The 25,194-nt window shown below is 40.3% G+C and overlaps 1 protein-coding gene across 1 annotated transcript in view; it reads left to right on the top strand.

Moving 5' to 3' along the window:
- cnksr2a (connector enhancer of kinase suppressor of Ras 2a) overlaps nucleotides 1–25,194 on the top strand; it is a 74,030-nt gene that overhangs the window by 28,617 nt on the left and 20,219 nt on the right. Inside the window, exons 4-13 of the mRNA XM_030756606.1 lie at nucleotides 6,436–6,523; nucleotides 6,966–7,007; nucleotides 10,243–10,362; nucleotides 12,459–12,518; nucleotides 12,824–12,892; nucleotides 15,489–15,635; nucleotides 17,571–17,683; nucleotides 17,809–17,963; nucleotides 18,424–18,513; nucleotides 22,313–22,527. Of these exons, the coding sequence (XP_030612466.1) occupies nucleotides 6,436–6,523; nucleotides 6,966–7,007; nucleotides 10,243–10,362; nucleotides 12,459–12,518; nucleotides 12,824–12,892; nucleotides 15,489–15,635; nucleotides 17,571–17,683; nucleotides 17,809–17,963; nucleotides 18,424–18,513; nucleotides 22,313–22,527 (1,099 nt within the window). The remainder of the gene's footprint in view (nucleotides 1–6,435; nucleotides 6,524–6,965; nucleotides 7,008–10,242; nucleotides 10,363–12,458; nucleotides 12,519–12,823; nucleotides 12,893–15,488; nucleotides 15,636–17,570; nucleotides 17,684–17,808; nucleotides 17,964–18,423; nucleotides 18,514–22,312; nucleotides 22,528–25,194) is intronic.

Below are 25,194 nucleotides of genomic sequence, written 5' to 3'. Positions count from 1 at the left end.
AAACTGCATTTTAAATGTGGAATATTGTGCTGATAGATTTAAAAAAATAACATCAGTATGAATGTTTCAAATGTCTGGTTTTTTTTTTTGTTTTTTTTAACCAGTGTAGTGAATAAGCACACTTAGAGTTATGGGGTGTGTTGCTGCGACCTGGACTGGAAGTTATTAAATATATGCCAAGTAATTGATATGCAGGTCATATGTAGGTCCAACTATCACTGAATTATCATGATACAGAAGATTATTTAAAATCACACCGATTGTCAGGTGAGTTCTGAGTGTTTTTTTTCCCTGTGATTTCTTTGCAAGCAGAGGCATTCAGGCAAACCACAGTGGTCACCTCTGTGGCACACAGTCATTGTGTCACACGCAAAAGTAGCAGTATATGGCAGCCAGGGATGCTTAATTCATAATTTAAGATGGATTATATATGTGAAAAGGCCACAAATGGCCTTTTATTTGAGTTCAGTAGTGTCACCTGTGAGAGTTTCATTGCTACTAATGGGGTCTGTGACCTTAGAGGCTTACAATCAATTAATCAAATAGGGCAGAAGTGATTAACTTAAAAAAAAATAAAGTCACTGATTTGTAATAATCCCCAAAGAACTCCGTGTCATTATGTAGGCTAAGGCCTCAGTCACACAGGCTTAGCGATTGGTTAGTGATCCCTTGGTGATATATATTCTCCAACCAATTGGTGGTCTGTAGGTGAAATCTGTCTCAATGAGAGTGCTGCACCAAAACCCTGTCCCTGCGCTGTGTTGTGTCCTTGGGCAAGACACTTAAACCACATTGCCTAACGGTAGCGCCGGTCTCTGGCTGCATGACCGCAGATGCTCGTCTCTGGATGAGTGATCTGGAACGATCATTTTGTTGTGTTCACAATGACAATGAGTTGAATCTAATCTTTTCTCAGGTGCCGTTTACACGAAGCCGTTTTCACTGGAAACGGTGTCGTTTTGATGCGTTTCAGCCTTTCGTTTACACGATGGCGTTTCAGAAACGATCCGCGTTTACACGAGGACATGTGAAACGATGAAAACGATGTAGTTCCCATGCCAGGCCACAAGTTGGCGTTGGTTTTCTCTTTGCAGTTTGTTTACGCAAGACGCGCATGCGTGGAGTGACACAGTAGGTAGTGCGGCAAATTGTTCATTACTTACAAAACGGCCAATGTGAGAGGTTTTGTGTGGACAGATGATGAGGTTGGATCGCTGCTGCACACAACGCTGAATTACAAAACGGTAAAAACACAGGAAAAGCATAAGAAGCACTCGTGAATCCGCGAGTACTGTTTATCAGTTTGCGCGTGCGCGAAAAACTGGCTGTCGCAACCATAGTGCGCATGTGCGAGTCGAGCGTTTTCAAATCACCCCGGTTTCAAGTGTTTACACGAAAACGCAAGCCGGTGCGTTTCTGAAACGCTCCACTCTGGACCCCGTTTCTGAAACACATCGTTTTCACTCTGTTGTCGTGTAAACAGAAGGGCGAAACGCATCAAAACGACACCGTTGTCGTGTAAACGCAAGGCCGAAACGCATCAAAACGACACCGTTTCAAAATGAAAACGGTCTCGTGTAAACGGCACCTCAGTTTCACTCCCACTCAGTGAGCATTTGCAGACAAATCGGCATTTTCCATACAAACTACAGGTGAGCGCAGCGATATGCTAGCAACCAAAACAATTACAAGGGAGTTTTTCGTATGTCTCTCTGCAACCATTCTCACCTGGCAACAGACAGTAACCTTCAGGAACTACTCACCAACCACCTATGGAATACACATTCGCACACTACAGTAAAACTAGGACAGAAACGTCCGTGGGACTGGGAAAAATTGTATTTTTTTTTCTGCATCACAGTTTTGGAGGCATTCATTTTAATCAAATCAAAACATGTCTCTGACTTCTTCGGGGATAAACTCTTTTATTTATTATTATTATATAACTTTATATCTATGTTATAGTAACTGATTACAGCCTCTTTTGAGTAGAAACACATGCAATCGAACTCTGATGTTCAAATAACAAATTCAAAGTCATAGAGGAAAACAAGGAAAATCTAAACAGTCAATCAGAAATTCATATTCTCTGTAGACGAAAAAAAATTGCTCCTGTAGAAAGATAAATGATAAGAACACAAAAAGCTTTGGGGATATAAATGGGAAGAATATTGGATTCAGTCTTTCTAGCTACGGGCTATAGAGATGCCCATTTTAGTCCCTACATTTATTTAACTTTTGTAAGTTTACCAAATGAGCTTCTAGCAGTTCCAGTTTGCAACAAATACAAGATATCTAGATAACTGTAACTGGATTACTGTAAAAACAGATGACTCTCAAGCACATCCTGGAGTCACAAGCACCATCCTTTTTTAGTGTGGTTATTTGAATACTTAGGTTTATTTGCAGCTAGCTCTGGGGTCAGTATCCTCAGAAAAATGCATTCAGACTGAGTTTAAAAATGTTTATATCATGCAAGTTTTTTGAATTTTGAATGAGTTACGACTTTGAGACAGCATATGGAAGTGTGGACTGCAAATAGCAGCCATTAGCAGGGACTGTTTACAGTGCAGCCATATAAAAAACAGGCAACTATCACTGGGATATCAAATATGAAAGAAAACTTAAAAACATGAGAATTCTCAGGCAACTGAGTTTCTTTCTGCACACATTTATGGACTTAATGATGTAATCCAAAAATGTTTGCACAAAGTCCATGTGGATTTGCCTGATTTATGTTTTTTTTTTTTTTTTTTTCTTTTTTGGACCTTCAGGGTTTTAATACCCTCAAGTTACCCTGCACTGTAGCATCATCATAGACTCTACTTAGGGTAAAAACTGTTGTTTGAGAGCTGGAGCCTGGTGGTTAGCAAACAGTCTGCATAGCCTTAGGTCCTGCATGTATATATAGCACTCAGCCTCAATACTGATGACCCAAATCACACACACACCACAGATAAATCATACACTAGGGGCTGTGGCCGGATTTTAATCTGGGTCTTTAGAACAATGAAGGAAGTGTGCATCTTTCTGTTGTTCATTTCATTACATTGTATGCGCAACCCATGTGCCATGAATGTGCACTGACTTATATAACACTGCATGCACCTTGGATTTGTCCCTCGTGTGTGTGTGTGTGTGTGTGTGTGTGTGTGCTGTCATTAGCACCCCATTAGCTGCAGCGTGTACCTTATCGTTAACACCTTATTCATACCTGAATAGTCCATTATGCTCAATACGGCAAGGGCTTCATTTATAAACATTGTGTTGGCACAAAAAAGGCTTTAGAGGCTCCTCTCTCACGGGAAAAATGGGTTTTTATAAAAACAAACTTGACAGCAGAATGTGCACACCTTAGTGGAAACTCTGACCGAGCGTACAGACATGTGGGAGACATTGGGAACTGACAATGCCGGTGGCAAAGTGGCATAATGAATCCAAAGTGGCCTAATAGCTCTTCTCGCAGAATTTATTTCAGTCAGACTAAAAGCAGATTTAAAAAAAAGAGAGAACGTCCACGTCTAAAGTGTTCTTTTTTTTATTTTTGTTTGTTTGTTTGTTTCTAAAACCTGGATCGAAGTGAGAAATAGTGTAAGGTGTGTGAATTGGTGCACTCAGAACAGGATGGCCTATTTACCTGGTTCACTAACGCACTTTCCTTCTTTTGTCCACTGGAGCTGTGTCCTCTTTCTTTAGTGGGAGTGAATTACTGTTGAGTCCCCTGAAACCTACCTGCAGGGGTTTGGATTGCTATACTGGCAGCAGAAACATATTCATATTCAAATGAGAAACTCTTACTGTTCTTTAACTTTTCTTTTATTATTAGGCCATTTTTGATTGATGTTAGTTAATTATGAGGTGTGAACGTAGACTGCTTGTACCTGTAAAAGATGGAGCTTCTGGGTCTGGAAAGTGAAACCACTGCAGAAGTGCCTTCATTCTCTGTTATTTCAAGCCAGCCAGGGGGGAGTCCTCTGGTTTAAAAAACAACTCCAGTTGTGTAGAAATCTATAGGAAAAACAACTGTACTTCATGTTAATGACCTCAGTAATAATTGCCAGATGAGTTTTCTATCACTAGTTTCAAGTCTTGATGATTTATGTTTTTTTAATAAATTATGGTCCCATTTTAGAGTAAAGTATATGATTTTAAAAAAAAGGATGTGTTTTAGGACAGAGCTAGCTTCATCCTAGCAGCATCCCTCAGTTTTGGTCAGATCCACCTTGTGATTGTCATGTCTGGTTTCAAACACCAACAAAATGCTGACACTGAAGCTGAAAGCAGGATTTTACTAACTGAAGGATGGTGGTTATAGCCATCTAATAAGCCTATGGGTGCATCTACAGGTCAGTTCCTTGATTCATGATTCACCACCATGTGTTCTTGCATGTCTCCTCTCCAGTGTCCAGTGTAGAGCTAACTTTGCAATGGCGCTCTTCTTGCCATGTTCTTACTAGCAAAAACAATTAATGAATGCTTGTTTTCATGAAGTCATCTACAGATTTCAATTCAATTCAATTTTATTTATATAGCACCAAATCCCAGCAAGCAGTCGCCTCAAGGCGCTTCATATTGTAAGTAAAGACCACACAGTGATTTAGTTTTCTTTTCAGTCTCTTTTCCCTGTACCTATAAAGCCCTTTCCCTTCCTAACCACCACATCTTCCCTCACAGGCACTACCACAATTTATCTTTCTAAATATAAACTCAACAAATCTAGGCCCCCAAACCTCCTCTGTATTGCTCACCATTATAACACCTTATCAGTCCATTACCCTATCCTTCTGACAGTGGTAGTGAATTACATACTGCCAGATGTATTTATAACTAAAAATGTGAAAAAAAAACCCCAAAACAAACTATGAATTAATGGTGCGTTGATGTTTTTCATGCTGCAGGAAGTCCGTAATTTCCAATTGGTAATGGGTTAATCAAGCCAAAACACCAGACATTCTGTTTTCAGCTTCATAAATATGATACTTTGCCACTTTCTCTGCTGCTTGTGCTGGCAAAAGGATTTGGTTTGAGGTCTGGTGGATTTAATTACCAGCAAGCCTTCAAGCTGTACCACTATCTAACAAGCCAGGACACATACAAGCACAGTGGCTGCCAACAAGAAGAAAGGACCTGTGCTGATTTTGATTCGTTCAGTAACAAATAGATGCAGACTGAGGCTTGAAAGATGCGCTTCAGGGATATAAGGATCGGCTTATTAAGGTTTGAAAACCTCTGTGAGACAGATGGCAACATCTGGTTAATATATTTTACCATATCTGATGCTCAACAGACAAAACAGTCGATTCATCTGTGAAGAATGATCAATGGGATGAAATATCAATAGCTGTGAGCTTGTACCAAAGGAGAAGCCACAACATCACAATAAAGCTCAGTAATGTTATCCCATTGGTAGGTGGTTGCTTGGCAACATTATGTCATTATAGTATGTGATATAGATAAGAACACTCAGGGAACTAAGATGTACCTGTGTGCCAGTTTACGTTGTTCAACTCCTGATTGTGTAGGAGGAGTTAGCTGACAAACAGATTTATTGATATATAATGACACGTCATCTCCAGCAGCAACATTAATCAATTATGATCCAATAATATAATATGATTCTTAAAAATGACCATTTTGAATAATCATTGCTTTTACTTTAAGTATATTTTGATTCTAAAACTTTTCTACCATTGATTAAGTAGGAGTGTGACGAAAAGGTTGTTTGAATTAATAACTGTCTAATGCTGTAGTTGTTTTGCCACTTTGTAAAACAGTTTTTCTAATATTAAACATTAGAGCACGGGGCTGCACGTGAGCCTAAAGATTGTGCCCACTTTTGTTTTTACACCAATTTTCTACACTGTATTTATTTCTGATCAAATATTCAAACTTTTTCCCTGCCTTTCCATCTTGTGCTACCTGACTGAAAAAAAAAAAAATCCCATGTTAAGAAATATTGTTGCAGTCTTCAAAAATACAAAATTATTTTTGCTTTACAGTAAATCCCAAACCCTAAAATATTTCTTCCTGCTCATATTTGAAAGTGTTAATTAGTCAACTTGAAGACAAAAAAGCTGAACTTGTAAAGTATGAAGTTCATTTTTCATTATTTACGGATGCCTAACAGACCAAACAACTATTATTTAAATTAAAAAGTAATAATTGGGTGATCAATCAATAATGAAAAGTTACCAGGTTTTGGTCGCGCTTCATTTGCGCCTAATGTGCACCGTTTCACTTGGCAGTGAGCTTTAAAGCGACTCCTTCTCTCTCACTAATTAAAGGGATTCTCGCATGCGTGTCTGTGTTTGAGTGTAGTCTGTGGCGTGTCTCCCTCCCCTCCCTGTAACAATGCTCCTGTCCATCTCCTCTGCACATCATCTAATGCTGCAGGAACATTATAAGACATAGTGCTGTGTTATCTTTTCCCCCCAGGTCTCCCTTTGCTGCAGTGGCAGACTACTCAGTAACCCGAAATAATGTCATTCAGCTCTGCCTGGAGCTCACCACCATTGTACAGCAGGTGTGTGGAATTGTTTGTGTGTGTGCGTGTGTTTTGAAGGCTTATAGCTCTTATTCTCCTCCACTTGAAGTGTGCGGCAGAGGGTAGCTGCCGTGCCATATCCCCAAAGAGCGGTGTGTGTGTGTGTGTGTGTGTGTTTGTGTGTGTGTGTGTGTGGGTGTGATGTAGCAGCCTCAGCTTCTGCATCCTTGAGCGAGACTCAATTCTTTGCTATTTATGTCCTTTACAGTCAGTCTTATGTATGACTGGTGTGTGTATAAATAAGAGATAAACGTGTCGGTTTGTGTGGGCGTGTTTTTATCTGTCAAAGGGTAGGGGTACAGTAATGTGAGGCCTAGACAGTGTACGGAGGTGGTGTAGCAGCGTGTGCAGCGTGAGATGGTGAGTGTTTGCAAGACAGGATGTTCTGCTTGCGCTACATTAAATTTCTCTCGTCCCGCAGGACTGTACGGTGTTTGAGACGGAGAACAAAATCCTTCATGTGGTGAGTCCTGCATCCTCAGCCAGCTGTCGCTTATTTGCTTTGTGCTGATGGGCAGCATCCTGTTTTTTTTTTTTTTTTCCACATCCCATCATACCTGCTGATAAAACACTCCGCACACATAGAAGCTTAAACTCCCTGCCAACAACAATCAACAACATCACACTTTTTTCTTTCCTTTTACGGACCTATAGCCTGGACACTTAGCTTAGCCTATAAAGACTGGAAACAGCAGGAAACTGCTAGCCTAGCTCTATATGGATATCATATATCAAATGAATATCATTCATTTTATTTAATGAAGCATAACTTGTGAGCTAATCCAGGCAGAAAACATCTTATAATCTTTATATGTTGGTCTGTCTGTTCACATATCTCAAAACCTGAGATAACTATTTTACCACTATTTCTTCTGCAGTGGCTGCAGCCTGCTCCACTCTGTGTGTAGAGGGAGAAGCACACATATAAACAGTTTTATGAGGACATTTATTGACATTAATGGATACTCAGTCCTCTTACACCCAGTTTAACCATCACAGCTAAGTGCTAAACCTCTGCATTTAACTTGGACACTAAAACCAAATTTGGAGCCCGAAACAAATAATTTGAACTAATAGTATTACAAGGATCTCAAGACAACCCCCTGTTTATGTGCAATTAAAAGAAATGGGATGTTTTTTTTTTTTTTAATGTTGATTCTTATGTTTCAGAAGTACTGCTTGTTGGATTTTTAACGGAAAGAACAAGGCTTAGTTGAGCCTTAGTTGAGTCTAGCTGCCAGCTGCCTCCTGGCTCCAGCTTCATCCTGAATGCTGCATTTGCACAGCACTGGCAGAATGAAAATAACGCTGTAATTCTGACTCCGGTCCAACTGTAAATATACTGCGAGCCTTGGAGTCACATAATTAGAAAAATTGAAATGATCTACTCTTGTTAATGGGTGAAATCCATCCTTAATTTAACACTTTGACTTAGATCAGTTGACTGCATTGATGCTGATGCTGAATTTAGCTGCAGCAGCAGAGATTTGCAGGAATTTTTCCCCACAGTTTGTTAGCTCTCATCCTGAGATGGAAGAATTTCCTCATATCTCAAATTTAGATGTTCACAGTCTTCTCATCCGACAGGGAATACACATTCAGTCACTGGCCACTTTATTGGGTTCAGCTGTTCGGCTGCCTGTTATTGCAAATATCTAATTGGCCATACATGGTAGCAACTCAAAGTTTTTAGGCATGTAGACAAGGTCAAGATCTCCTGTTGATGTTCAAACTGAGCATCAAAATGGGGAAAAAAGGTAATTTAAGTGATTTTGAATGTGGCATGGTTGTTGGTGCCAGATGGGCTGTTTCAGAAGCTGATCATTTACTGGGACTATCTCTAGAGTTAACAGAGAATGGTCTGAAAAAGAGAAATTGTCCTGTGAGGAGCAGTTCTCTGGGTGAAAATGCCTTCTTGATCTCAGAAGGAAGGTAACGGTAACTCAAACAACCACTTTTTACAACCAAGGTATGCAGTAGAACATCTCTGAAGGTAAAACACATCAAACCTTGAAGCACACGGGCTACACCGGGTGCTACTCCTGTCAGCTAAGAACCGGACACTGAGAGTACAACTAAGAGCACAGGATCACCAGAATTAGACAACAGAAGATTGGAAAAAACCATCTGATCAGTCTCGATTTGTGCTGCAGCATTAAGATGGTAGGGTCAGAATTTGAACTAAACAATGTGAAAGCATTGGGGGGGTATTTTCTCGCCACACTTTGAGCCCCTTAGTACTAACTGAACATAAACCTTTAGGGTGTGATGGAATGGGAGATTCACATCCTGGATGTGCAGTTGACTAATCTCCTGCAACTGTTTTTTTATTACTTAAGAGTCTTTCTTGTATCTTTCTGTGCAGCTGCTCTTGGTTATGTTTGTCCACACTTTGAAACATAAGGTCTCTTCCTTCATCCATGTCCAAGTGATGTTCATGAAATTGTGTTTGCAGTGCTCGCAGTGTTAAAAATTACATTTGAAAACGTCAGCAGCATCTACTCTCTGAAAAACAGCCCAATTACTGTAGATCAGCATGTCCCAAAATTGGATGGCAGCTAAAGTTTAATTGGCCCTTTTCACAGCACACGTTTTGATTTGTCAAGCTCAGCATCGCTAATTGCTGGAACGGAGCCATTGTTAATGCCATTAGTTTCACCCAGGCTTTCCCTGTTCTGACAAATCAACATGTCTGCTGTGAGGAAGACCGATGAGTCTGATTCATCTGGACATAATCAAGAGTAGTCTGCTGCCAGCATGGCTGCCTTCGGTGAGATTAATTCAGTGAAATGACACACAAAGTACAAGATGGACAGTCTTTTCTCAGGGCCGATTCGAAGTGAAAATCCATAATATGATGCCGACCGAGAGTTCACTGTCTATGTGTCTTTTATAGATGTTTGTCAAAATGTCTGCAAGATATTGTCCAAAACATACACTCTGCACTTTTTATTCAAACTACGTTCTTTTTAGGGAAATCATCCCTGAAAGTATTGACAACATTTTGAATGGAGTTTCATTGTGTGTGAAAAAAAATGTTGCTCTTAAAGTTTAAGAGGCAATTTTTCAGCGTCGTGGACTGCAAAATAATGCCCATTATATTCAGTCTGAAACAATTATTTCACAGATATCTGGAAAGTAAAGCCAAAGCTATCTTTGTGATTAATGTGAGCAAAACCTGTAGTGGCTCTTTGCCCAAAATCAAAACCAAATGTCACTGTGGGGGTATATTGCACACGGGCAAAAATTAGTCTTTTTTTTTTAAGTTTGTTTATCTGCTGCAAGCAGGCGAACAAATGAACAAAGAGAACATAACTCCTGGGCTTTTTGTGCCTGCCTCACACAAAGTTTTGGCCAGTATTCACAAAATAAGATAAAAATGGGAAGTAAGTGAACAACAAAAGAAAATACTTATGAAATGAAATGAAACACCATTTAAAATGCTTCAGCGATAAACCGTATTTCTGTTGGCAGCTTCATTTCCCCTTGATTTAGATGTGCAGTAGCTCTGCAGAGAAGTTCACCTGTTTCTTTTCCTGAGTAAAGTTGAAAGAGAAAAAGCAGCAGGAGCTCTGAGGCATGAGGCTAAGAGGTTTCTTAGAAATACAGTCTAATTTTGACAGCTACAAGACGTGGCTTGTTCTTTGTTGTCTAAATAAAGGCCCTGTTTGTCCCCTTTTTATCCTCCTTCTCTGTAGTGTAAGACTCTGTCGGAGGTGTGCGAGCACATCGTCTGTGTGTCATCGGACCCGCTGGTTTCTCAGTCGGCCCACCTCGAGCTGGTTCACCTCACCAACATCAAACCCTCTGAAGGCCTGGTAATCACTCTGTTTGTCTGGCTGGGTTTAACACAGGCCGAGATCCTCCCTTCTGTTTATTTATTTAATGTGTGAATCTTGTGTGAAGTCATACTGTGTGCGGCCTTTCTAGGCTCAGATAAAGAAGAAACACCAAAAGAGTTTTTTAAATGTGCAATTTTAAACAGTCATGCAATTGTTTTCTAGAAATAACACACTGTAAAAGATGATGTTGTGCTGGGCTTATTTTCTACATTAAGAATTTCATTTTATTTACTTTGCTGTTGGGTGTTTTTGTGCTACTAAAAGCCCAATGAGACATGAACTTTGCAAAATGTATGGAGTCTCTTAGGGTTGGGCAATGTGATAAAATTTACCAACTAGACAGATTGAATCTAATAATCAGCAAGTGCTGATGTGTCCACTAAGGTGTGCACACAGATTTGGCAGCATACATTTGATTTATTTGCAAATAAAAGTCTTTTAAGGTATAAATTTTGAATTGAAAGATTATGATTGTTCTGTGCTACATCCTAGAAATAAGCAAGAAAAAAAAAAATCTGTAATGATGTCAGTCAAAAACTAGCAACCCACAGTTAGCTTACCTGGCATGCGATAGCTTGCGAGTTTAAGCTGTGGAAGATGTGAAGACCGCAACACTGGTGCTTTACATCAAGCATACAGTGCCAGGTCTCCATGTTACTGCATTCACTAGTCATATCAGTGGGGCTAAGTGCTAATGGTCGATCGGTCAAAGAGCCTTTCCACCTTTCTGTTAATCTCAGGTCCGACTATTTGACTGTCCACTTACCTGCTAACGTTTCCCCACACTTTGATATGTGCTGTTGTCAGGAGAAAATAACTTGCTTCAGCTGAGAGTGGTCACAGTGTGTTGGCTAATCGGTGGAGTGTAGCCTAGCAAAGGAGGAACATTTAGCCCTACGGTACTCATTTAGTGGCTGTTTTTTAATATTTTTATTTAATGTATTTATTTATTTCACCATTTTCTACACCGCAGAACACAAGAGAAGGCACCAAACTGTGAAACAGATTTAATTTAGATTATTAACAATATCTTCACCAACTTAATGAGTTCATGACCTGGAATGGTTTTCACTTCACAAGTAGGCATCATCAGAAGTTAACTTTTGGAATTTCTTGCTTCTTATTAAGATCATCAGTTACTGTTTGAAGGCGTACTGCTAGTGTACAATAAACAGTACAGTATTAATTCATATTGTGGCATAAACTGCTCAGTTGAGTAAAGAGGCTATCTTTGCTTTAAGGGATAAAGGTCAGTCAATCCAGGAAGTTTTGAAGTTTCAAGTGCAGTCACAAAAACCATCAAACAATGTGATGGAACTGGCACCACTCCAGGAAAGAAAGACCCAGAGGGGGAAATTCTTCAGAGTTACCAACCTCAGAAATCACTAGTTAATGGCACCTTAGATTAGAGCCCACATCGATACCTCCCACAGTTCAAGCTTCTCACCACATCTCAGCACCAGCTGTTGGGAGGAGACTATGAACTCCTGCAAAGAATCCATAGCAGAGGGAAACCGCATGTATTATTTCTGGTATAGATCTTTGCATCCTATTCCCAGCAAGAGAGCAGAGACACATACCATAGGTGTGCATTATGTGTTTCTGCTTGGGTCTGGAAACACAAAGGCTGGACATAAATATCAGTGGAAATCTGGAGTATAGTCTCATGTTTTTGAGACAGGTGAAGGGAGAATGGATGATATTAGCATACGGTTTTGCAGTGTGACGTATGGAGGATTAGCAGTGATGGTGTGTAGGGAGCTTTGCCGGCAACGCTGTTGGATAGTAATTCAGAATTCAAGGACACACTCTTATCCGCCATGACTACCACGGCATCCTGCTGCGACACACCTTCCCATCTGGCTTGAGCTCAGATGCATGATTTTTTTTTATTATTATTATTTTAGCAGAACAGATACCTCAGACAAACTTTCTGCTTATGTGAGAGCTGCTTTCTATTTTATAAATAAAGAAAAACTCTTAAATCTCTCTCTCTATATAAGTCCAAACATTTATTAGTGTTATACAGTGCTTCATTCACTTACTTTTTTCTCCGTTCATCTGTCAATCAGGGAATGTACATAAAGTCAACCTACGATGGACTCCATGTCATCACAGGAACTACAGAAGGGGTGAGAGGTTTATTAATATCCCATTTTTCACAAATTGACATGGTCTGCTGCAGATTTCTCATCATACCCTGGGGTGTAAAAGACCTATTATTGGTCAGAATACCTACAAATCTGACATTTTGTATTTAGACCAACATAACTGATTCCATATCGATGACTTTGCAGTGCTTTCCCTTATTGCTTTATTGCGACATATTAAAGTACGGTTTGTTGAGAAACTTCCCCTCAGCAGTGCCCAGGGATCAATAGATCAATTCATAGTCGGCTGTTTGCCTTCATTCTCTCCCTCTCCTGTGCCTCTGTAGTCTCCAGCTGATCGCTGTAAGAAGATCCATGCAGGAGATGAAGTCATTCAAGTCAATCATCAGACTGTGGTGGGTTTTTTTGGTGTGTGTGTGTGTGTGTGTGTGTGTGTGTGTGTGTGTGTGTGTGTGTGTGTGTGTGTGTGTGTGTGTGTGTGTGTGTGTGTGTGTGTGTGTGTATGCTTATGGGATACTTAGTTACTTTTGTGTTTATTCAGGAAAACCAATCCATCTGTTCCATCCACTGATTTGGAAATGTAAACTATCATAGTATTTGTTTTTTTTGGGGGGGTTTTTTTTGCAATGTAATCTGGATTTTTGGTTTTTGTGATATTAATAAATCAAAGTTTATTTTCCACATACATACATGGTCATACAAGGTACGACTAGCAGTGAAATGCTTTTGAGCTTTGGTTGCTGTTTTGATTTGTTTTGATATTCTAGCCTTGCCAGTGTCTCCGTTTTCCTCTTCCTCTGTCTCGTCTGTGTGTAACGGGCGATTTATGCTCGCTGTTCTTCCCCTCACAAATGCCGACGCGTGACAAAAGTGATGTCATACCTGCTTCCACAAGCCCTACTTTGATGTAGTGTTGTCCAGTTGTGCACCCCTCAACTTTTGTGACCCTGTACGGGTGCCGCTGCTGCCACAATCAGGTTGAAGGTTTTGCCAGAGTGGTGACACGTATCATTCAGGAGAATACTGCAGAGAGTATTTGTGCCATCAGCACTGGTATGAATGGTACAGACCCATTGCCGACGTCACAAAACGACCAATGTGTGGAGCATAAGTGGGCCATAGTTGTTTTTATGTTCCCCAGTCTCTGTTATCATGTTTAGTGTTAGTCTTTCTGCTGTGGTGTTAATTATTCAGTTAATTAGTCAGTAATCATGTCAGTTTCACCTGACCATCTCAGATTTGCCTGGGAAAAGACATACTTCTTAATCCCAACTCCCTACTGGCATTAGTTTTGTCAAAAACTACATATATGACTGTTTCAAAAGTTCAAATTAGGCAAATGAGAGAGAAGATGCTCAGTTTTATGAACAGAAACTTACTCTTTCAAAATAAAATTATTTGGATTTGCTACATAGTTTCACACCTGGGCAATATCATACTGAACCTTTTTTCAATATTCAAGCTTTAACATCTGTGAAGCCACACAGATGACCTGTATATGTCATAACTTTGTATATGAGAAGCTATAAATAAAAATATCGCCCCAACCTGCAAAACTGTAGTTTTTACAGGTCTCTAAATATTTTAGATAGATAGATAGATAGATAGATAGATAGATAGATAGATAGATAGATAGATAGATAGATAGATAGATAGATAGATAGATACTTTATTATCCCTGAGGGGCAAGGTAACGCTTTCTTTTAATGCCTGCCCTTAGGCCATAACTATCCTGTAAGTAAATTTTAGTTATGTGGAATTATGCCGTAATTATTTTTAATTCCACCGTAATTATTTTTACTACGGCGGAATTAAAAGTAATTACAGCGGAATTAAAAATAATTCAGCCTTAGTAAAAATAATTACGGCGGAATTAAAAATAATTACGGTGTATTTCCACATAACTAAAATTTACTTACAGGATAGTTATGGCCTAAGGGCGGGCCTTAAAAGAAAGCGTTACCTAACTGGCTTTTCATCCCAAATGAACCCACTCCACCCCAATCTTAATTGGCACATCTGTCTAACTCCTGGTTGTGCTTTCTGTTTTGCACCCATGCTTCTCTTGTATTTAGGGGGTAATATCATGGTTATCTGTAATGGGAATCAACCCTACTTGCTTGGCACCAAACAGCAGACAGATTCAGTTACCTGCCAGCTGCTGAACGTTGTGGAAGATTTGGCATCTCAGAAGTTGAGAGAGACCAAAAACAGAGCTAAAACAGGGGCTCCAGAAAAGCAAGTAAGCTTTAATTTTGTTTAGAAAGAGAAAAGTTATTGGCATGACAGGTCTCCCCTGCCCATGTCTTCAGTGTCATCAGAAGAGAGTCACATGAGGATTAAGTTTCTATATAGTGGTGTTAACATCACCAGTATTGGCAGCACTTGATTTTATTAGCAGCTTAAAACAAGTTCCTGCTTTGTGTTTTTGTGGCGCTGCTTACATCTGTATTGTGGACCATGTCCTTTGCGTACAAGGTGCAAATGCAAGCATGCATTGCAGTCAGTGTAATCAGATCCTCTGACCTTTACAACTCCTCCTGCATTGTGATCAGGTCTCAGGTTGGTTCAATAGCTGTAGCGAATGGAAGCTATCCCACGTCCCTGTTAGGATTTCTACTTTTGTTTACCTTTATGTGTTTCTGCTCAGAAAGGAGCGCTGTGTGGGTTTGTGAATATGGTGGGTAAATACGTTTTTAAAAAAAAGAAAAAAGATTTGTGATAACATGCATTTGTTTTCAAATTGAGGGCAGGTTACATCACATGAAAGCTCTATAGATAGACTTACCACCTCCACACCCACTTGCCTTGCACAGAAGGCTCAACAAGAGAGATCCAATCACGACGTGGACAGAATTCAAACTTCAGGCTGCATATAAATGCTACTTACAGTATAAATCAGGGTGTGATTGTTTTGTTCTGTATACAGAGGATTTCAGTTTTTCTGCAGATTGCTTTACTCTCAAATTCTCCGTCCTCTCTCATTCACAGGTGGGCTGGCAGTTACGTAACCTGGTTGGCTCGCTGCGGGCCGATAAAGGCGTCGTGTCCCTGACCCTGAAGAAGCGTCCACAGAGCACGCTCAGTTCTGCCCCTGCGCTGCTGAAGAACATGCGCTGGAAACCCCTGGCTTTGCAGGTGGGACCAGCTCTACCTTTTATAGACTTTATTAAAACACTGCACTGGCCCACATAATTCCCCACAGCATTCCCTTTCCCGAACGACTGAAGCTAAAGCGTGTAATTAGGTCAGGGAGCAGTGGCTCAGCATGGTTTTGTTTGCCAGCTGAAATACACTGGACTGCGAAAGGAAAACTAATGGTGCCCTTAGGCCACATTCCCAGAGCACCCATGATTTTAAAGTGTATCTCTATAATTATCACTCATTAACTAGACAAAGAGGAAAAAACACAAAGGAGAAGAATCAACAACTTTGTTCTTATTTTTGTAGTTTTGGCTATAGTTGCAACTGGATATTATAACACTGCATGCACTGAGCCCTGGGGACACATTGATCACTTTAGATGGAGGTAAAAAAAAAGGAGATAACTACACTGAGCTGCCATTGGGCTCACCTGGCACTTATGGGAAGGGATATTGATTTTGTTTTATTTTATCCTAAATGGTAAGTAGTCCCTCCTTCCAATATCTCTTTCAGTCCTAATGGAAGCTTATGGAGTTTCACAACAGTTGAATAAATATGCAGTTTGATTCCACCAGTGAAGCTCTGTTTGCTCCACACACCTAACAGTGAATACTGCATCAGGCTGGTTCAAGTACCTGACCAAATCCAATATATGGAAGTCAGTGATGTGCAAGTTCACACAAGTTTGGTTTGCACATATTAAAATATAGTAGCTCATAGTTCACAATTATCAGTAAGCTCATATTCCCAAAGACGAACCGGAGCTGCTTTTATTCAGTAAATGTGGCTCCTGCTCATCCATGCAGCCTCCAATGGCTGCCTCTTCCCTAACCAATCACTATATCCTACCAAAGAATCACAGGCAATTTACTTATAAACACAAAGACCAACAGTTCAAGTATGTGTTTCATGCATAGACTATAGGAAAGATGGATGTCTTTTTCAGACTGAAACCTGATGTGTTAAACCTGCATTGTTTCTAATGGCCACCAGGGGGTGACTCCACTTATTGCCAGAAGAAGACTAGCTGAAGTCAGTTTTTCACTTCTATCCCCAGCCAATGGGTGGCATCACAGTTGCTACACTGTTTGCAGTCAATATGTTAAAATTTGTGATGAGTTGGAGTAAATTGGAAGCTTCAAGACAGACAAAAAAAAGTTTAGAAAGTAAGCAGGCATTCGGAAAACTTTAGAGAAAGCCCAGCAAAACAAAGAGCACACTAAGGGATGTACACAGATACTACGGCAAAAGGACAAAGGGAAGACAGGACTATTTATACAGAGAGGGCTAATTAGTGGATAGAGCTGGGGGAAGGAGACACAGGTGCAGACAATCAAGACAGTCACACGGGGGAGAAAACAAAAGTCAAAGCAAGACACGAGGCAGCTAACTATCCAAATAAAGCAGAAAAATAACAAAGAACCCAAAGGAATGCAGAGACAAGACAACTCAGACTGAACATGATACAAAGGAACAATGGAGAGGCTGGAATCATAAACTCAACCTACCAAATATAACAATCAAAATTTCACATACTACACATACACAAAACCTAAAGCCCAACACACTGTGGTTTAATTAACGCAGTGATTTTCACTACACAGTTCTGTTTGCATCTGTTTGTAATCCAGTTCCTCCTGAGGGCCCGAAGATCACGGCCACTCAATCCGGGCTTACAGCCTTGTCTCATGCATGTTGAGATGTCTCCAGATTTCTGAATCTTTAAATTGGTATTAGATTTCATTCTAACTGGAGCATAAAAGTTGAGTCCAAATTTTATTTAATTAAAATGGCTTTATTATTATGTCATGGGTGTGTTGTGTTTCTTGTGGTTAATGGTTATTGTTCAGAATTTGAATGTGAAACATTTAAGATACCAGAAAAAAAAAAAAAAAAAAAAAATCAATAAATTACTTCCACTTTCTGCAGCCAACCAGAAGCCCAGGCAGCAGTTCGGCCACGCCTTCAGGCACACCCACCAAGAACTCCGCCCTCCAGGACCTTTACATTCCCCCTCCGCCCTCTGAGCCGTACACACCCAGGTAGTTTACCTGTGTGTTATAAACTGCTTAAAATAAGAGAGGAAGAAAGCGGAACAGGTCACAACAAAGATACGCTCTGACGCTGACGTATATTTGTTATAAATCTGCCTCTGCTGTTGCTATAGAGATGAGACAGGAGCCTTGTCTGGTGATGAGGCATCTCGTAACCATGGTGGCGTCAGTGCTGCTAAGCGCTCTGAGTCACCGAACTCCTTCCTGGATCAAGAGTCTCGCCGGCGAGAAGAGGAGGAGCCCGTGTACTGCACCACGCCCACATACGGTTCGTTCTTATTATGATTGAGTGTTTGTGTGAGAGTGAGAAACAAAGAGAGAGGTAACCGAGTTCAATCTCATACCGCTGAATTGAGCCACTTATAAAAAAATAAAATCATTTTGTGAGTATGAATCCACCTGCAGGGCCAGCAGAGAGTGATGGAGCTTGTTACAAAGCAGGTGAAATGCAAGAATCCTGCAGTTCGTCAGTCAGCTTCAAGCTTGTTATTCTTCATTCTCTGAGAATATCAGCTCAGTACAACTCTTCATCTTTTATTTATTTTTTATTTCTTTGCAAAGTGTACCAACATTCAACCGAATGCTTCTTGGGAAGTGTGAAAATTTCAAATTTCTGGTTGAGGACCATAAGTTTTTATTGATCGACCCATCTGCTTTGCTAATTTTAAGCTTGCGATTGTGTGTGTGTGTGTGTGTGTGTGTGTGTGTGTGTGTGCGCACACTTGTAGGCAGGCTGAGGCCCATCTCCATGCCTGTGGAGTGCAACTGGGTGGGTGATTATGAAGACCCAGCCAAGCTTAACAGAGAAAGCCGCAGAGGTGAGTGCCGGCGTGTGGAGTGCATATGTGCTTCCTGAAGAGCTTGTTAGATATTTGTTAAGTGTTCCTGTCTCTATGAATTATAAAGAGATCAACGTGTGTGTGTGCAGATCAATGCGCCTTTTTTCTAATTCTCCCTGTGATTAGCATCACAGAGGAATAAGGGGGGATGATGAGGAATAAGAAGGGGGGGGGGGCAGTTTGCACAAAAGGAGAGAAAAATGAAAGGCAGCCGTGAAAGGAGGAAGGATAGAAAGAGAGGAAAAGAGGAACTGAGGGGAGGAGGTAGAAACCAAAAAAAAGCCTTTTCTCCCTGACCTCCACCTGAATCACTCACACAGTTGCCATGGTGACGCTGACAGCAGCTCTTCTCGGTGTCTCACTTTCCTCTGGCCGCTGCCTAGCAACCAAGGGAGGACAGGAGGGTGGGAACCACAGAAAAGGGAAGAGAGAGGTGGAGGAAACCTGAGTTTGTTCCTGAGTTCAGGTGGAGAAGCGAAGAGAAGTTACCAAAAAAAAAAAAGGATGGAAAAGATTCTCAGAGTGTGGCAGGAATAAATTCAACAGTCTTACAGATGAATTAATAAGAAACAGCAATATGGTGTCAAATAATTTTACATCATCAGTCCACAAACAAACTTTACAGTGCTAAACTTACAGGTTGTGCTGGTTATTCAAACACCTCAGACAAACAGCTTCATTGTACTGTATGTGCTACCCATTTCCCATTGCCCATGGTGCAACTGTGCTCTCATCAGTGGGCTGTGTCAGAAATATGTAAACTATTATACTGGTATTATTGTGGAGGGTATGTTACGGGACAGCCCTGTTGGCTGAATTCCCATACTTTTTAGAGCTATGAAACTGGACACTAATGCAGGGCCATGATTCATTAACAATCGCTCTCTAAGAGGCAAAAGCAACAAAAGCAATCTGAGACAACAAAATGTTGCCAAGACTGAAAATCAACTCCTCGCCATGCATGAATTGAGTCCCTGGATCTGTATTCATTTGTGATATTTTCTTGAGAACTTCACAATGCATACCATTTTTTTATTATTTCATTTAGAAATGTATTTGTGAAGATTTGATGCAAATTGTTGTAATCGTAAAAATCCTTCAAAAAGATTAGTTTGATCCAGATCTGGATTGACTCCACAATTCTCTGATTTTTTTTTTTCTTTTTCACTTTTCTTGCAAATCAGTCCATAATTTTTGGAGCAAACATGCAAACTAGCAGTTAATTTAAAATGATCAAATCAATTCAACAACTTCCTTACTGTGAATAAAAAAGAAAAAAGAAAAGAAAAAGAATCAGATTTAAAACTTTTGCTGACTTTGCTTGTCATGGTCCTGGGTTTGAGTCATGGACTTTCTAGTTTTGTTTTATGTTGCTTCATGTTTTATATATATATATATATATATATATATATATATATATATATATATATATATATATATATATATATATATATATATATATATATATATATATATATGCATGCATATGCTTGTTTTGGAGTTTAGTCCCAGCCGTGTCAGTCTGTTTCCCTGTTTCATGTTTCACTTCCTGCTTTATTTTGATAGTTACTTGTTCCTTGTGTCTTGTTTCCCTGATTGTTTCCACCTGTGTTGTTTCCCAAGCTGTTGTCACGTCCTTTGTGTATAAGTAGCTCCAGTTTTCTTTTATACTTTGCCAGGGCATTTGTTATCCCTCCCTGTGATGTTTCTTAGTTTTGTGCGTGGTTTCCTTGACTCATAGTTCGTCCGGACTCTGATTTTTTTTTTTTTTGGACTGTTTCTTCAGTGTCTTGATGTGTGTGACAGAGGACCATAAATAAGTTGCTTTAATAAGCAAATATGCCCACCACCATGTAGCTGATGTCATGAAATGTAAATGTGCTTGTGTGCCAGTGCAACAAGATGATTGGCTTATATATTTACTGACTGGCAGTTTGATTGGTTCTTTGGGAGCAGGGGCAGGACTCTATTTTTTCCAATATACTTCTATTCAGGATTCTTTGAGTGCCATGTCTCCATAGCAAATCCTCCAAATCTGAAAATATATTAATAAATGAATTGTTTAGACCAGTCATGTTCACTTCCTAGCAACAGTGTTACCAGGTTTACAGTAATTATTGTATTTTACAGTTAGGGATTTTTATAATTGATAATTCTAAAAAGAAATCCCCTTACCCTGTGGCTACACTGAACACATAATAATAATAACCAGTGACTACACCTTGCTTGAGAGCAGAGCTTAAATGGTGTGTATGTAGAAAAGAGATCAGCTATGCATACTTAAAAATGTATTAGCCTTCAATTTGTTTTGTTTTTTAATGTGAGGTGAGCACAGTCATCAAGTGAGTAATTTCCCTGTGTTTAGAGCATCACTCATGGGCAGGTACTTTCCCTTTAACCCAGTTTACCCACTCCTGCTTATCAGTGTTCCTACGCTACATGAGTGATGTGCAGTCCACTTGCACCCACTTGGTATGCATCCTACCCATTTGGCTATCAAGTCATCACCTGTTGCACAAATATCAGAAAGCCTGAGTTTCACAAGCAAACTGAAAAAGCACCCGGAGTGCAGGGAGGATGGATATCGCACAGGAACTCAGTGTGAGCAGCAGCACATCTGAGTGCATATTTGAAGTTCGGAACAAGAACAGAGGAAATCTGCATGCATGCACAGACCGTGTAAATTATATGGGAGAGCAATGCAATATTTGATAAAGGAAATAAGAAATGATGCTCCCAAACTGAAGGATCACTCTTGCTTTAAGATGCAATCAAAATCTGCAATGCGCTGTGAAGAATGGCACAAATATAAGTTAACTCTGTATTATTTGTGCAGATTTTTGAATGTATGATCATTTCCCTTGAAATGTAACAACTGCGGAGTCTCTGTGCAGTTAATTGGTTTGCCTCTTTCAATGCTGGCTAACACTTTTCTTCTTCACTTCCTTTGCGGGCACATTTCTTAGTGGCAAAGTGTGAAAATGGCTGCAGGATGTGTGTCTCTGCATCCTCACATGAAAACACAAAAAGCTCCACATCATACCTTCAGTAAAATGAATTTGTAAGAAATGTCTGAATCAACTGAAGGTACCTGAAGGGATTTTATGTCTGTATGTGCTGACTTTGGTCTTCTTGTTCACTTTTTATATAACTGCATTGCAGCTAATAGGATGTTTTTATTCAGCAGTGACCGTGATCTTTTCTTGACCTTAATCTGTTAGTTTTAGTTAAAATTAACCAAATCACCAGACCCTATTTGTTGCATGGTTTGCTTTATTTCCCAAATTACCTATTTTGTTATGCAGATGATCAAACACAATGCAGAATTCTCCACTCCAGTCTAGGTTAAACAACACTAATTAACCTTGTGGGATGCCAAACTACAAGGCAAAAAACCCCCCCAAAAACCAAAAACACATCTGGAAGTTTTGCACTGCTTAGATAGTTCCAAAATAGCTGATTAAGGCAGTAATGATTCTTTAATTAAAGGTCAAAATCTTTCAAAAGGTTTTTTTCTCTCTTTCAATCTCTGCTGCCCTAATTTTGATGAATTTGAATGATGGGACATTTTTTTGCTGCAGGCTTTTATTTATATATTTTTAAATTTAGTCTCTAATTAACCCAGAAACCCTCATAACATCATAGGCAGCACTGATGAAGACAGACTAGAGAAAGTACAAACAGAAGATCAAAACCACAGAAAGATGCATTAAAGTCGAGGCTGTGGGCGGTGCAGCTACGGGTGGAGCTTTGATTGGCTGATGTGACTGTTTCACAGAAGCCTCGCTGATGCGTTACGTGGGACTGTCTGGCGGGGATGAGCGGGCCTGCAGTGAAGACTACTCCTCCCACACAGCTCGTCCGGGCAAACGGTCCAATGACACGGCCAAACGTGCCAAGAGACGGAGTCACCACAGTCAAAGTCCTTCCCACTATGTGCTTCAGACAAATCAGAGAGAGTCGCCTCCCAGAGACCCAGCCTCCATTTACCATGTAAGGAACATGTTTTTATTTATTTGCTTCTTCCTTCCTTACTTTGTTTTTTTTTTATCTTATTTAATCTTTTATTATTTTAATAGCTTAGCTCTTATTGGTGAAAGGAGCACACGTCATGATAAATTCCACCCTCATTATTATAACAATAACTTCCTTTCTTTATGATCTAATGTGTGTTCATTTCCCACTGACAAACCTCTGTGATCCTTAAAACACTCTGTTAAATAGAACTATTCATTAGATGACTTTGGTTTTGGTGGAAGGCTAACATGCAACCTCCGATCATGATTGAAAAATGTGTGCTCCCCAAGTGGTTGATGGAGGTTGCTTGCTGTCGCTTGGTGAAATTGGTCACAAAGACTTGGTTGCTAGCAGATTGCAGCAGTCACAAGTAGTTTGCATGGAAGACACTGACTTGTCTGCAAACACTTGCAAACCGTTAGCTGTGTGATAGTAAAACTTGAAAACGTAGACACTGAAAGTGGAGAATGTTCACTTTCAAATTAAAAATTGTGCCTCGGCACTGTTGTCAACACATTTGCACATTTTTTCCTAGTGATCAGTGGTTACCAGTGGTCTCTTGACTGGTCTCTAGGCCTGTGTAATTGGGGCTTTAGTAACTGACTGCCAGCAACTGCTGTCAACCTCCAGCAACGACTCACCAGCCGGTCAGAGAGTTAAAGTTAACGTTATCATGTGGTTAGCCGTTGGGTGACTGTAAAACCTTAATATCAAAGGTCGGCCTAACCACCCTGATGTCACCTGTTGGTTTGAACCTGCTGTAATGCCTCAGTATCATTGTATTTTGGAAACAGATGTGCCGTGCACTAAAGAATGCCCTGATTTTGCATATATTTTACTCTAACGGGATCACAGTGTACCAAATGAACATTCTGCTGTATTAATTAAGACTTAAAGCTAATGTTTGAGACCATATGCTCATTAGGAAGGTGTTTCTGAGGTCATGTATCAAGTGAGCTACAGGGTAATTTTCCCAAGGACTTCAAGACAATGGGACTACAGGAGGTGCCCCCTGCTGGCCATGAGAAAGAATGCAGATTTTAGGCAGTTCTGGATTGGCTTCACTTTTCAGAAACAGAAGCTACGCCTATCTTTGATATATGGTTATACCTTTGCCATGTTATCATGTTAATTTACTTTTTCAGAAGCCTCATTACCAATCGCTATCATGGTGGCAGCTAGTTAGTTAATTATTAACTGAACCAATGTGAAAGTGGCATGGATCTTACTCATTTAACTCTTGGCCAGAGAGTCAAACAGACAAAGTAACCACATAAGATAAAGTCTTTAAGATAAAGGAAAACAAAAGAATATGTGGTTGACAGGTGATCTCTCACAAGCGCAGAGGGTGCCACAACAAGCTTTTATGGTTAAACATGTCACTGAAATTGACAGAAAAGGAGTATGATTGTGTTGTAAAAAAGCAGTTCATTTAAACTCTAGGTGCATTAAATAGATTTATGCTGTGGATCAGAACTACTCTGGACAATCGGGTAATGCAACTCCTGTGAGCTATTTTGATACTGATCTAACGGTCAGGACTGAGAGATTTGAGAGAAAGCAAAGCGCTTTTAGCCCTGATGCCGCAGTGAAGTGTGATCCGAGTGAATGCTGACTTGTTATTACCCCCTGTCATTTCCATGACATCTGCCTGCCCTGCCTGTCTGTCTGAGCTCGCCGGTCCAGGCAGTCAGTTTGGCCGGCGGTGACCTTATACATCTTGTCAGCATCTCTTTGAAAATTAAAAGTGTTTGCATGCCCATGCTTGAGTATGTGTTTACAGTGTGCACGGGCACTGCGATGACAGATGGCGTGTCAGTGGGAGTGGGCGGGCCCATGTAATCTGTCCTGCTGAGTGTTGGGCTGTGAGTGGCTGAGCTCCAGGCTCTGACATGTGTAATATTGTGACATCAGAGCTGGTCTGTTGCCCCATCTGACCGGTAGAGAGAGGTCACATGAGAAATGTGCTGGTCAGAGTTTGTTATTTTGAATCCAGGATGCTGCATGAGGCATCGAACATACTCAGCTCTACTAAAAGTCATTACTCAGTAAGATCTGAACACAAGACGTTAGATTTACTGTGGCTTACTTTTTGAAAGGATATCAGTCAAAAATTTAGATCCTTTATCGCCAGGCTGGTTAATGTAGTTCTTTTATGAAGCCTCGGAGTGTTTTCGTGTCGCAATTGTGGTGTTCTAAAACTGGGCGTGATGACAAAGGCATGGATCTGGCTGTTAAATTGCATGCTCATTGGCTAATGAGTTGTGATTAACAAGTCATTAGCCCCAGATAATCCTCCTTTCTGACTGTTAAAATGGGATTATACGTTCCGCGTCCACGAGTCTGCTAGGGTCCACTCACGTCCGAGTGACCTAGTCTGAGTGCTGCATGGACTTGTCCATGGAAAATTTACATTACAATGCACCGACTACACATGTGCCCCAGGTGGCGGACTTCAAGCTGACTTCAAAGAGGTATAACAGGAAAGACTTCTATACTGTTAGGTGTCTAACTGCGTCTGCGACAGTATAATTTGGTGCCTTAGAATGACCCAAAATTTACAAAATTACTCAGTATGACCCAAAATAAGTGACTGTAAAACGTTTACAGAGGTCAAGTACGAGGTCCGTTTTCCCATAGACT

The sequence above is a fragment of the Archocentrus centrarchus genome, chromosome 20 (genome assembly GCF_007364275.1).
Source record: "Archocentrus centrarchus isolate MPI-CPG fArcCen1 chromosome 20, fArcCen1, whole genome shotgun sequence".
Classification (NCBI taxonomy): Eukaryota; Metazoa; Chordata; class Actinopteri; order Cichliformes; family Cichlidae; genus Archocentrus; species Archocentrus centrarchus.
Note: the sequence above shows the minus strand (reverse complement) of the source record. Positions and strands in the feature narration are given on the sequence as shown.